Source organism: Microcaecilia unicolor, chromosome 8 (genome assembly GCF_901765095.1).
Source record: "Microcaecilia unicolor chromosome 8, aMicUni1.1, whole genome shotgun sequence".
Lineage (NCBI taxonomy): Eukaryota > Metazoa > Chordata > Amphibia > Gymnophiona > Siphonopidae > Microcaecilia > Microcaecilia unicolor.
In genome coordinates, this window is record NC_044038.1 from 92,635,021 (window position 1) to 92,647,480 (window position 12,460).

Consider the following 12,460-nt stretch of genomic DNA (forward strand, 5'->3'; position numbering starts at 1 on the left):
TCCAGTTCAGAGCCCTCCCGTTCGGGTTGGCTACGGCTCCGCGGACCTTCTCCAAAGTAATGGTGGTCATCGCGGCCTTCCTCCGCAAGGAGGGAGTGCAAGGCCATCCCTATCTGGACGACTGGCTGATCCGAGCCCCTTCCTATGCAGAGTGCGGGAGAGCTACAGACAGGGTCATTGCTCTTCTGAGCTCCCTGGGATGGATCATCAACTGGGAGAAAAGCCAGCTGCGCCCAACTCAGTCCCTGGAGTATCTGGGAGTTTGATTCGACACCCAAGTGGGCAGTGTTCCTGCCGGACAACCGGCGCGTCAAGCTTCAGACCCAGGTGGGCCAGTTCCTAGCCTCCTCTACTCTTCGGGCTTGGGACTATGTGCAGCTGTTGGGCTCCATGACGGGCCACGATGGAGGTAGTGCCCTGGGCCAGGGCTCATATGAGACCACTACAGCACTCTCTTCTGCGGCGGTGGACTCCAGTCTCGGAGGATTACGCCGTACGCCTTCCTTTGGATCCAGCAGTGCGAAAGGCGCTGAGCTGGTGGCTGAGGCCAGGCAAGCTGTCCGCAGGAATGGCTCTTACGACCCCGGAGTGGGTTGTCATCACGACGGACGCCTGCTTGACGTGGTGGGGAGCCCACTGCCTGGGACGGACAGCGCAGGGGCTCTGGTCTCCTGCAGAGACGAAATGGTCCATCAACCTCCTGGAGCTCCGAGCCATTCGGTTGGCGCTTCTAGAGTTTCTCCCGGTACTGGTGCTGAGGCCTGTACGGGTCCTGTCGGACAATGCCACGGCTGTGGCCTATGTCAATCCCCAGGGAGGTACCAGGAGCGCCGCTCTAGCCAAGGAGGCCATGAAGCTATGCCTGTGGGCGGAAGCGAATCTGGAACAGCTGTCGGCGGCCCACATTGCGGGAGTCATGAATGTCAAGGCGGACTTTCTCAGTCGCCATACCTTGGATCCCGGAGAGTGGCAACTGTCTGCTCGGGCGTTCTTGGACATCACGAAACGCTGGGGCCGGCCGAGCCTGGATCTGATGGCGTCCTCGGCCAATTGCCAAGTGCCGCGTTTTTTCAGCAGAGGACAGGACCCTCGATCTCTGGGAGTCGATGCTCTTCTCCAGCAGTGGCCGGCACAGGAGCTTCTCTACGTGTTCCCGCCCTGGCCCATGATGGGCAGGGTGCTAGGCCGGGTGGCAAAGCATCCGGGCCGGGTGATCCTGGTGGGTCCGGATTGGCCCAGACGTCCCTGGTATGCGGACTTGGTCAGACTCTCGGTGGACGGCCCTCTGCGGCTGCCAGCGGAGCGGGGCCCCTTACATCAGGGTCCCATGGTGATGGAGGATCCCTCCCCCTTTGGTCTTACGGCCTGGCTATTGAGCGGAAGCGGCTGAGGAAGAAGGGCTTCTCAGACAAGTTCATTGCCACTATGCTGAGAGCGAGGAAGCGCTCTACTTCCACCACTTAAGCCAGGGTTTGGCATACCTTTGCGTCGTGGTGCGAGGCAGGCTCTATATCGCCCTTCACTGCTCCAATATCTTCAATGTTGGCGTTCCTGCAAGAGGGGCTGGAGAAAGGCCTGTCGCTCAGTTCGCTGAAAGTCCAGGTGGCGGCTCTAGCTTGCTTCAGGGGTTGTCTGAAGGGGGCTTCCCTGGCTTCACAGCCGGATGTGGTACGCTTTCTCAAATCACCTGCGCCCCCCTCTGCACTCGATAGTGCCTACGTGGAATCTCAATCTGGTACTACGGACCTTGCAGAAGCCGCCCTTCGAGCCCTAGCCAAGGGCATCGCTGAAGGACCTGACGTTGAAAGCAGTCTTCCTGGTGGCTATCACATCAGCCAGAAGAGTTTCCGAGCTCCAGGCGCTCTCGTGTAGAGAACCGTTCCTGCGATTCACTGAGGCAGGAGCATCGATTCGCCCAGTGCCTTCCTTCCTGCCCAAGATTGTTTCTCGATTCCATGTGAATCAGCAGCTTTACCTACCCTCCTTTCGTAGGGAGGATTACCCAGCGGAGTTCCCTGCGCTCAAATACCTGGATGTTAGACGGGTCATCATCAGATACTTGGAAGTGACCAATGATTTCCGGAAGTCGGATCATCTGTTCGTGCTGTTCGCAGGTCCTCGTAAGGGTCTGCAGGCATCTAAGCCTACAGTGGCACGTTGGGTCAAGGAGACGATCACGTCAGCTTATGTGGCGGCTGGGAAGATTCCGCCTATTCAGCTGAAGGCACATTCTACTAGAGCACAAGCAGCCTTGATGGCGGAGTCCAGATGTCTCCTTGGAAGAGATTTGCAGAGCGGCTACTTGGTCGTCGGCTCATACCTTCTCACGACATTACCGCTTAGATGTGGCTGCTCGGGCCGAGGCCCAGTTTGGGGCTTCAGTGTTGCTTTCAGGGATTTCCATGTCCCGCCCTGGGTGAGTACTGCTTCGGTACATCCCACCAGTCTATGGATTGATCGGCTTGATGATAGGGAAGGTAAAATTATGTATCATACCTGATAATTTTCTTTCCCTTAATCATAGCTGATCAATCCATAGCCCCTCCCAGATATCTGTATTGTTTGTGTTCTGGTTATATTTCAGGTTCAAGTTCAGTCTTCATTTCCTGTTCACGAGGACTTCGTGTTCAAGTTCTTCCAATTGAAGTCTCTTCGAGTTGAGACGATTTTGTGTTACAGTGAGCTGCTGCTTCCTCTTACCCCGTTTCGGCGGTGGCTGGATTGATAACTAAATTATGCCGGCGCTCCCTCCCGCTTCGTGCGGCTGTAGGGTAGCTTTGTATCCCTCCCGCTTCGGTTGCGGTAGCAGGATAAGCCAGTTCCCCCCCCCCCCGCGTCGGTGGGTGTGGTTTCCCGCCCACCGCCCCGGCGGTGGTGCGCTGGAATATTTCCCCTCCCCCGCTTCGGCGGTGGTGAGCTGGGCAGAGTGTCCCTTTGTGGGTGTAATTCTCTAAGTGCTGAGACCTGCGGATGGAGCTTTGATATCAACTTACTGGGGAATTTCCGGCAGCACATGACCACATATAGGGAGGCAAAAGATTGCTCTCCATCTCCACCTGCTGGTAGATGGACACAACCCACCAGTCTATGGATTGATCGGCTATGATTATGGGAAAGAAAATTATCAGGTATGATACATAATTTTACCTTGTTTTCTATTCCTTTCCTAATAATACCTAACATTCTATTTGCTTTCTTAGCCACAGCAGCACACTGAGCAGAAGGTTTCAATGTATCATCAACGACGACACCTAGATCCCTTTCTTGGTCTGTGACTCCTAACGTGGAACCTTGCATGACGTAGCTATAATTCGGGTTCCTCTTTCCCACATGCATCACTTTGCACTTGCTCACATTAAACGTCATCTGCCATTTAGATACCCAGTCTCGTAAGGTCTTCTTGTAATTTTTCACAATCCTCCCACAATTTAACAACTTTGAATAACTTTGTGTCATCAGCAAATTTAATTACCTCACTAGTTACTCCCATCTCTAGGTCATTTATAAATATGTTAAAAAGCAACGGTCCCAGCACAGACCCCTGGAGAACCCCACTAACTACCCTTCTCCATTGAGAATACTGAGCATTTAACCCAAAACTCTGTTTTCTATCTTTTAACCAGTTTTTAATCCACAGAAGGACACTACTTCCTATCCCATGACTCTCCAATTAACTCTGGAGTCTTTCATGAGGTACTTTGTCAAACACCTTCTGAAAATCCAGATACACAATATGAACTGGCTCACCTTTATCCACATGTTTGTTCACCCCTTCAAAGAAATACATAGTAACATAGTAGATGACGGCAGAAAAAGACCTGCACGGTCCATCCAGTCTGCCCAACAAGATAACTAATATTTGCTGCTTTTTGTGTATACCCTACTTTGATTTGTACCTGTGCTCTTCAGGGCACAGACCGAATAAGTCTGCCCAGCACTATCCCTGCCTCCCAACCACCTGCCCCTCCTCCCAACCACCGGCTCTGGCACAGACCGTATAAGTCTGCCCAGCACTATCCTCACCTCCCAACCATCAGCCCTGCCTCCCAACCACCGGCTCTGGCACAGACCGTACAAGTCTGTCCAGCACTATCCCCGCCTCCCAACCACCAGCCCCGCTGCCCACCACCGGCTCTGGCACAGACCATACAAGTCTGTCCAGCACTATCCCTGCCTCCCAACCACCAGCCCCGCCTCCCGATCTTGACTAAGCTCCTGAGGATCCATTCCTTCGGCACAGGATTCCTTTATGCTTATCCCACGCATGTTTGAATTCCGTTACCGTTTTCATTTCCACCACCTCCCGCGGGAGGGCATGTAATAGATTGGTGAGGCAGTATTTCCCTTCACTAAATCCATGTTGACTTAGTACATAAGTACATAAGTATTGCCATACTGGGAAAGACCAAAGGTCCATCAAGCCCAGCATCCTGTTTCCAACAGTGGCCAATCCAGGTCACAAATACTTGGCAAGATCCCAAAAAAGTACAAAACATTCTATACTGCTTATCCCAGAAATAGTGGATTTTTCCCCAAGTCCATTTAATAATGGTCTATGGACTTTTTCTTTAGGAAGCTGTCCAAACCTTTTTTAAACTCTGCTAAGCTAACCGCCTTTACCACATTTTCTGGCAACGAATTCCAGAGTTTAATTACACGTTGAGTGAAAAAACATTTCTCCGATTTGTTATAAATTTACTACATTGTAGCTTCATTGCATGCCTTCTAGTCCTATTATTTTTGGAAAGGGGACTTGATATACTGCCTTTCTGAGGTTTTTGTAACTACATTCAAAGTGGTTTACATATATTCAGGTACTTATTTTGTACAAGGGGCAATGGAGGGTTAAGTGACTTGCCCAGAGTCACAAGAAGCTGCAGTGGGAATCAAACTCAGTTCCCCAGGATCAAAGTTCACTGCACTAACCACTAGGCTACTCCTTCACTTGTAAATAGATGCTTCACATCTTATGACCAAGCCTCAAAAAGGTGCCCAAACTGACCAGATGACCACCGGAGGAATCAGGGATGACCTCCCCTTACTTCCCCAGTTCATGCTTTTGAATATGCTCTGTAATTTTGTTCTTTCTAATAGTTTCCACCATTTTGCCTGGCACCAACGTAAGATTCACCGGTCTAAAATTTCCCAGATCTCCCCTGGAACCTTTTTAAAAAATCGGTTACATTGGCCATCCTCCAATCTTCCAGTACCACACTCGATTTTAAGGATAAATTACATATTAATAACAATAGTTTCGCAAGTTCATTTTTCAGTTCTATCAGTACTCTGGGTTGAATACCATCCGGTCCAGGAGATTTGCTACTCTTCAATTTGTCAAATTGCCCCATTACATCATCTAGATCTATAGAGATTTAATTCAGTTTCTCCGTCAGCTTCGAATACCATTTCTGGCACCAGTATCTCTCCCAAATCTTCGGTGAAGATCGAAGCAAAGAATTCATTTAATCTCTCCACTGCGGCTTTGTCTTCCCTGATCGCCTTTTACCCCTCGGCCATCTAGAGGTCCAACCGATTCTTTTGCTGGCTTCCTGCTTTTAATATACCTAAAATATTTTTATTATGTGTTTTTGCCTCCAACGCAATCTTTTTTTCAAAGTCCCTCTTTCCCTTCCTTATCAGCGCTTTGCATTTGACTTGACATTCCTTATGCTGTTTCTTATTATTTTGAGTCGGTTCCTTCTTCTGTTTTCTGAAGGATTTTATTTTAGCTCTAATAGCTTCCTTCACCTCAATTTTTAATCATGCCGGCTGTCGTTTTGTCTTCCGTCCTCCTGTTTTAATACGTGGAATATATTTGGCCTGGGCTTCCAGGATGATGTTTTTCAACAGCATCCACACCTGATGTAAATTTTTGACCCTCAAACCTGCACCTGTTTTTTTTTGTCTGTTTGTTTTTTCACCGTTCTCACCGTTCTCATTTTATCATAGTTTCCCTTTTTTAAAGTTAAACGCTAACGTATTGGATTTCCTGTGTATACTTACTTCAAAGCTAATATCAAATTTAATCATATTATGATCACTGTTATCAAGCAGCCCCATCACCATTACGTCCCACACCAGATCATGCACTCCACTAAGGACTAGGACTAGAATTTTTCCTTCTCTCGTCAGCTCCTGTACCAGCTGCTCCATAAAGCAGTCCTTGATTTCGTCAAGGAATTTTACCTCCCTAGCATGCCCTGATGTTACATTTACCCAGTCAGTATTGGGGTAATTGAAATCACCCATTATTATTGTGTTCCCCAGTTTGTTAGCCTCCCTAATTTCCTTTAACATTTCTGTATCCGTCTGTTCATCCTGGCCAAGCGGATGGTACTACACTTCTATCACTATCCTTTTCCCCTTTACACATGGAATTTCAATCCATAGGGATTCCAAGATGTGTTTTGTTTCCTGCAGAATTTTCAATTTATTTGATTCAAGGCTCTCCTTAACATACAATGTTACCCCTCCACCAACTTGATCCACCCTATCACTACGATATAATTTGTATCCCATTATGACAGTGTCCCACTGGTTATCCTCCTTCCACCAGGTCTCAGAGATGCCTATTATATCTAATTTTTAATTTAGTGCAATATATTCTAACTCTCCCATCTTATTTCTTAGGCTTCTGGCATTCACAAGTAGACATTTCAAATTGTTTGTTCCTATTTACATCATGCTCAGTACTTGATAGTATTAATTTGCTATCTTGTATTTTTATTTAAGGACACCTGATCTACTACGGTCTCTTTTGCTACCTCACTGTCAGGATACCCTATCTTCCCTGTTTTGGTGATATCTTTGAAAGAGACCTTATCCCGAACCATGTGCTTTTGAGCACTTGGCGGCCTTCCCCCAGTTTCTAGATTAAAAGCTGCTCTATCTCCTTTTTAAATGCCGATGCCAGCAGCCTGGTCCCACCCTGGTTAAGGTGGAGCCCATCCTTTCGGAATAGGCTCCCCCTTCCCCAGAATGTTGCCCAGTTCCAAACTCCTCATTTCCCCTTGTCTTTCTGCCTCTAATTATCTGCTATATATCCTGTTTCATTTTCCTTTCTCCTCCTTGCCCTTCTACTGCTCATCCTGATTACCACCTTTTTCTCATGACCTCTCCTGATGTAATTCCATTTTGTCCATCCTTTTTCTTCCTCTTCTATTTTCTCCCGTCCTGTCCCTGTCCCTTTCTTCTCCATCACTTTCCTTCCCATTCTCTCCTTTTTACCTATACTTGTGCATGTCTCTCTCTGCTCTACTGTCACTATTGACTCCCTTTCTAGTCTTCTCTTTTTCCTCCTCCTTTCTCTTTGCTCCTTTATACATGTGCTAAATGTCTATTTGTTTCTTACAGGGCATAGGCTGTTACATGTTTCGCATTGATGACTTTGATGTGGTGGATGCTACTATGCATGGCAATGCAGCACGATTCATCAACCACTCATGTGAGCCCAACTGCTATTCCCGTGTCATCCATGTGGAAGGCCAGAAGCATATCGTCATATTTGCACTTCGCAAAATTTACCGTGGTGAAGAGCTCACCTACGACTACAAGTTTCCCATTGAAGATGCCAGCAACAAGCTCCCCTGCAACTGTGGGGCCAAGAAGTGTCGGCGCTTCCTCAATTGAATTTCCTCAACTGAAAATCCAAGTTATGGATATTTGAGACCAAGATTCCCTACAATTATGGGACAATAAAGTGTTGGCATATCCTCAACTGAGACCCTCACTGGTGAGGAGCTGATGTTACCTCAAATGAGAAACTCCCCAAGAAAAGGGCTGTGAAATCCAAGACCTTTAAACAGGTGTATGTTTTTCCATACAGAAGGAAAGAACAAAAAGGGTAGCAAGAGACAATACAAAAAGATCAGGAACTTGGGAAAGTATAAGAAAGTAACTGCCAAACCAGACTCCATCAACAGCTACCAATCTTGAATCCCCTGGTTCCAGAGAGAACAGCTGCTGGAGAAAAAGCAGAGACAAGAGGAATAGCTGCTTCCTGTACTTACTGCTAAGTACTGTGAGGAAGAAAGACCCTGCAATGAGATGAGAGGAGATTGCAATAGCTTCTGGGGCAGGGGGAAGGTTGACCAGTTTTGGGAGTGGAACATGAGACTAAAGAAAGGTCACTGCTTCTACACACTTAAATTGCAATGGGATTAAGTGACCAAATATATTTCCCTCTTCCTCATATCTCCCTGCTGTGCCTCTTCTCAGATTCTATGTACTTTACTCCTGTGAAGCAGTTGACTGGATTATCTTCTCTGGGTCTGCAAAGCCTCTTATATGTGGTTTGGTTAGGGCAACAGGAGAGAGACACAGGGTAAGGAAGCTGAAGCACTGGAGTAGCAGGCAGAGGCGTATTAAACATTTGCAGCAGTTCATAGCTATCCTGAACCCATTTACAGCAGTCTAGAGTTCTCCCCTGAGACAGGGTATATTTTGATGCCCACTAAATTGTAATCATTGCAGATTTTACTCTGAAATTACCCAGACCCACACTCAAAAAGCTCATAGCATACTTGACTAAGGAACGTGCACAGTGGAACTCAAAATGTCTCAGTCTGCTAATGGGAGTCTTAAAATATCTCCTGCAGAGTAAATGTGGTTCACTTCTTGCTCTAGTGGTGAATTCTGTCATTTGTTAGCCCTCTGTCCACCAAATTTGCTGGCACCGTGAGTTGTGAAGAGTGGATTCCATACTGAGGTCTCTAGTTCTCAGTCCTTCAAATGTAGCTGGAAAAGACTCAGCTAGTAGTACTTTTGCAGAAAACTCTTTTCTAGACACCATATGCTTTATTTCCTTTAACACCATCACCAGCTGATGGTGTGATTGCAAAGCTAATGAGATAACCAAGGGGTAATGACATATAGTCATCATCCCTGCACAGTCTCTCCCAGAGAACTCTTCAGGAACATTGGTTTCAGGTTCAAGGGTTCCTCAGTCAAGTATAGAAAAACTAAGTCACTTGATCTGTAAATTTTGTGTTTTATTTTGTTCTAAAGTTTTCCTCTCCTTTTCCTCCGTTTTTCTTTTGCAGTTTCTATTTTTTTTTTTTTGGGGGGGGGGGGAGAAGACTAGTGGCATTAAGTAGCCTCTTTTTGAAAGACTTGACCCCTATCGTGTTTGTATATCTAAGCTAATGAATCAAGGATCTTTCAAACCCTTGCTGCTTTGGACCTCTAAGTTGATTGTGTAAGCATTAAGAATTAATCCTTTCGATTACTAGATTTGCATGGAAGCTCTGTTACTAGAATCCTGGTGTGTTTGTGGGGGAGGCTGGGTGAATTTTTCCTTTACCCTTGCAGGGGGTTGAGTGAAAATGAGCCCCACCCCCACAGCTGAACTGTACTAATATGGCAGCAGTTTTCTGAGCCAAAAAGAGATTGAGATGATGATCTGCTGAGGCAAAGCCAGACATGAAAGCCCCTCTTCTCTCTAGATCCTCACCAAGTCGCAAAGCTGTTTTTGTAATGTGGGGGGGAGGGGAATGCCACAGGCAATACACAAATTAGCAGAAGCAGTGTGTGTATTTCCAAAGCACACTCGGTGATTAGTTCTATGCACGCTTCTTTACTGTTACTGCCTGCTGCTTGATATCCAGAAACTTGTTACTCCCCTTGCAAATCCTGAACCTCTGGAAGCAATCACATTTGGTTCATTTGCATGTAGTATTACCAGTGTGGACCAGCAGGGACCTAGTGTGAGGTAATGTGCTACCTCAGCTAATATGGCTGCTCTCAGAATTAAGGGAACTGTGCAAGCAACTGTTCTAAATAACTTCAAAACAAATAGTTTAGAAAAGTGTTTACTTCATTGATTGGGACCAATATTCAAAACTGTTTAACCAGCCAGGAACGGTTCCTGGCTGGTTAAATAGCGTTTTAACGCATAACAGTGAATATTCAGTGGGAGATAAGTTATCTCTCGCTGAATATCTGTGGTTAGTGGCTAGCCGGTTAGGCACGGATATTTAGCGCCAAACCAGTTATGTTTAGCCATTAGAATAGGCCACAGAAATAGGCCTATCTTTAACCACTAAGCACTTAACTGGTTACAGCTGAATATCGGCATAACCGGCTAATTTGCCACAGTTAAAAATGAAAATGGCCCGGCATTGAATACCCAGGTGTAACATCGGCAACGAACAGCAAAAGCACTGCCAGCTGAATATCTGGTGGGATTGTGTTTTGGAATACTCTCCCACAGGTGTCTAGCACTGTTGCTTAGCACTGCACATCTACAAAAGCTGACACATTCACTTTACAGAGGGGAGCTAAATAATAGAAGTTTACCATTTCTTCTGTAGTTGCAGGGACTGTTAATTCCCCTCTTTTGCTAGTCTCTAACTTTTCTTCCACTTCTGCACCTCACCTGCCAGTGTTGCGAGCTTCAGCAGGAGAGAACAGGAACCAGGGTACAGAGAGAAAATATGTCCTGCTTCTTTGATACCCTGCCCAAAAGGAAAGTACCCCAGGGATACAATACGTCAACCCCCCTCACAGAATACACATTCATACACACCCTGCTGCAGTGCCTGGAAGAATGATGTCCTGTCAGGTAGTCAAGCTTAATGTCACAGATGCTTGCTCTGCAGGCTTGGTGTATTGATGGCCTCTACCACTCCTCCCAGATTGGACTGGACTAGGATTCTGTATGTTTCTCAGAGGGGAATGTGGAGAGGTTATGATGTCATGGTTTGCAGATAACCATGGACAAAAGCGTGGTCTTTTTTTTTTTTGTACTTTCTAATAAAAATTGTGACAATTTTGACTAGTTATTATAACTCGTGTTTAAAATCTCTCAGAATAAAGCTGAAAAAGAAAAATGCTGTAAATATTTGTATACATATTTCTAAACCTGTTTATTTTCTACGCACTTTTTTTATTTAAGAGATCAGTAAGTAAAAATGTTGAGATGTTTTGACTTCCTGTTCGTATAATTTTAAAATAAAAGAGATTTTGTCAAAAGAAAACAGAGCAGATCTTTCATTGGGCTTGCTGAGACTTCTGTTATCACAGCATAAGCTGATTCCAGCTTGAGGAAAAGACTCCTAAATTACACTCCTGCTATAGTCAATACGGATCTTTCTTTGAGGACAGCATCATCCTACACTACAAAATATGCCAAATTTTATTTTTCAGTTTCTACCAACTCATAATCTGCATTATAGAAATACAAGAAGATTAAAATGCATAAACACCTAAGACCAAAAGCATACATAGTAATATAGTAGATGGCAGCAGATAAAGACCTGTACACTCCATCTAGTCTGCCCAACAATATAAACTCATTACATATGGTATGAAGTGTTACAGCATATGCATGTCTGTTCTTGATTTATTCTTGCATTTTTAGGGCATAGACTATAGAAGTCTGCCCATCACTGGCCTTGTTCTAAAATTTCTGAAGTTGTCAAAGCACCCGAAAAGCTCCACTCCAGCCCATCCTAAACTACTCAGCCTCCATTAAGCACAGACCGTAGAAGTCAACCCAGCACCGGTTTTCCTAACTAATCTCCCCTAATCTTCTTTGGGTCTGATCCTTCTAATCAAGAGTCCTTTGTGTTTGTCCTACTCCTTTTTAAATTCCATTACCGTTTTCATCACCACCTCTCATGGGGAGGGCATTCCAGGTATCTACCACCCTCTCAGTGAAAAAATACTTTCTGACATTATCCCTGAGTCTGCCCCCTTTCAATTTCAATTCGTTCCCTCTAGTTCTACCACCTTCCCGTCTCTGGAAAAGGTTTGTTTGCAAATTAATACCTTTAAAATATTTGAACGGCTGTATCCTATCACCCCTGTTTTTCCTTTCCTCCAGTATATACATGTTTAAGTCAGCAAGTCTGTCCATGTACATCTTGCTGCCTAAACCCCCTACCATTTTTGTCGCTTTTCTCTGAACCGCTTCGTCTTTTTACATCCTTAGCAAAATAAGGCCTCCAAAACTGAACACAATACTCCAGGTGGGGCCTCACCAACGACTTGTACAGGGGCATCAACACCTTCTTTCTTCCTCTCTACGGAGCCTAGCATCCTTCTGGCTGCAGCCACTGCCTTGTCGCACTGTTTTGTCACCTTGAGATCTTCAGACACCATCACCCCAAGGTCTCTCTCCTGAGCTGAGCTTACCAATCTCTCCCACTCCTATCCAGTACATCTCTTTTGTATTTCTGCACCCCAAGTGCATCACTGTGCACTTCTTGACATTAACGATAGATTATTATTTATCTCAAGCTCATATTTCTGGGGGCAGATTGAAGTTGCTGAATGATATGAGTGAGTTGGTTATCAAGTACATAAGTATTGCCATACTGGTAAAGACCAAGGGTCCATCGAGCCCAGCATCCTGTTCTGTTTCCAACAGTGGCCAATCCAGGTCATAAATACCCGGCAAGATCCCAAAAATGTACAAAATATTTTATACTGCTTATCCCAGAAATAGTGAATTTTCCCC

General features: G+C 45.7%; 1 protein-coding gene across 1 annotated transcript in view; it reads left to right on the plus strand.

Moving 5' to 3' along the window:
* The window catches only part of KMT2B (lysine methyltransferase 2B), an 880,409-nt gene extending 869,519 nt beyond the window's left edge, over positions 1-10,890 (plus strand). Inside the window, 1 exon segment of the mRNA XM_030212457.1 lies at positions 7,354-10,890. Within this exon segment, the coding sequence (XP_030068317.1) occupies positions 7,354-7,629 (276 nt within the window). The 3' untranslated portion in view covers positions 7,630-10,890.
* Positions 10,891-12,460: the final 1,570 nt, after the last annotated feature.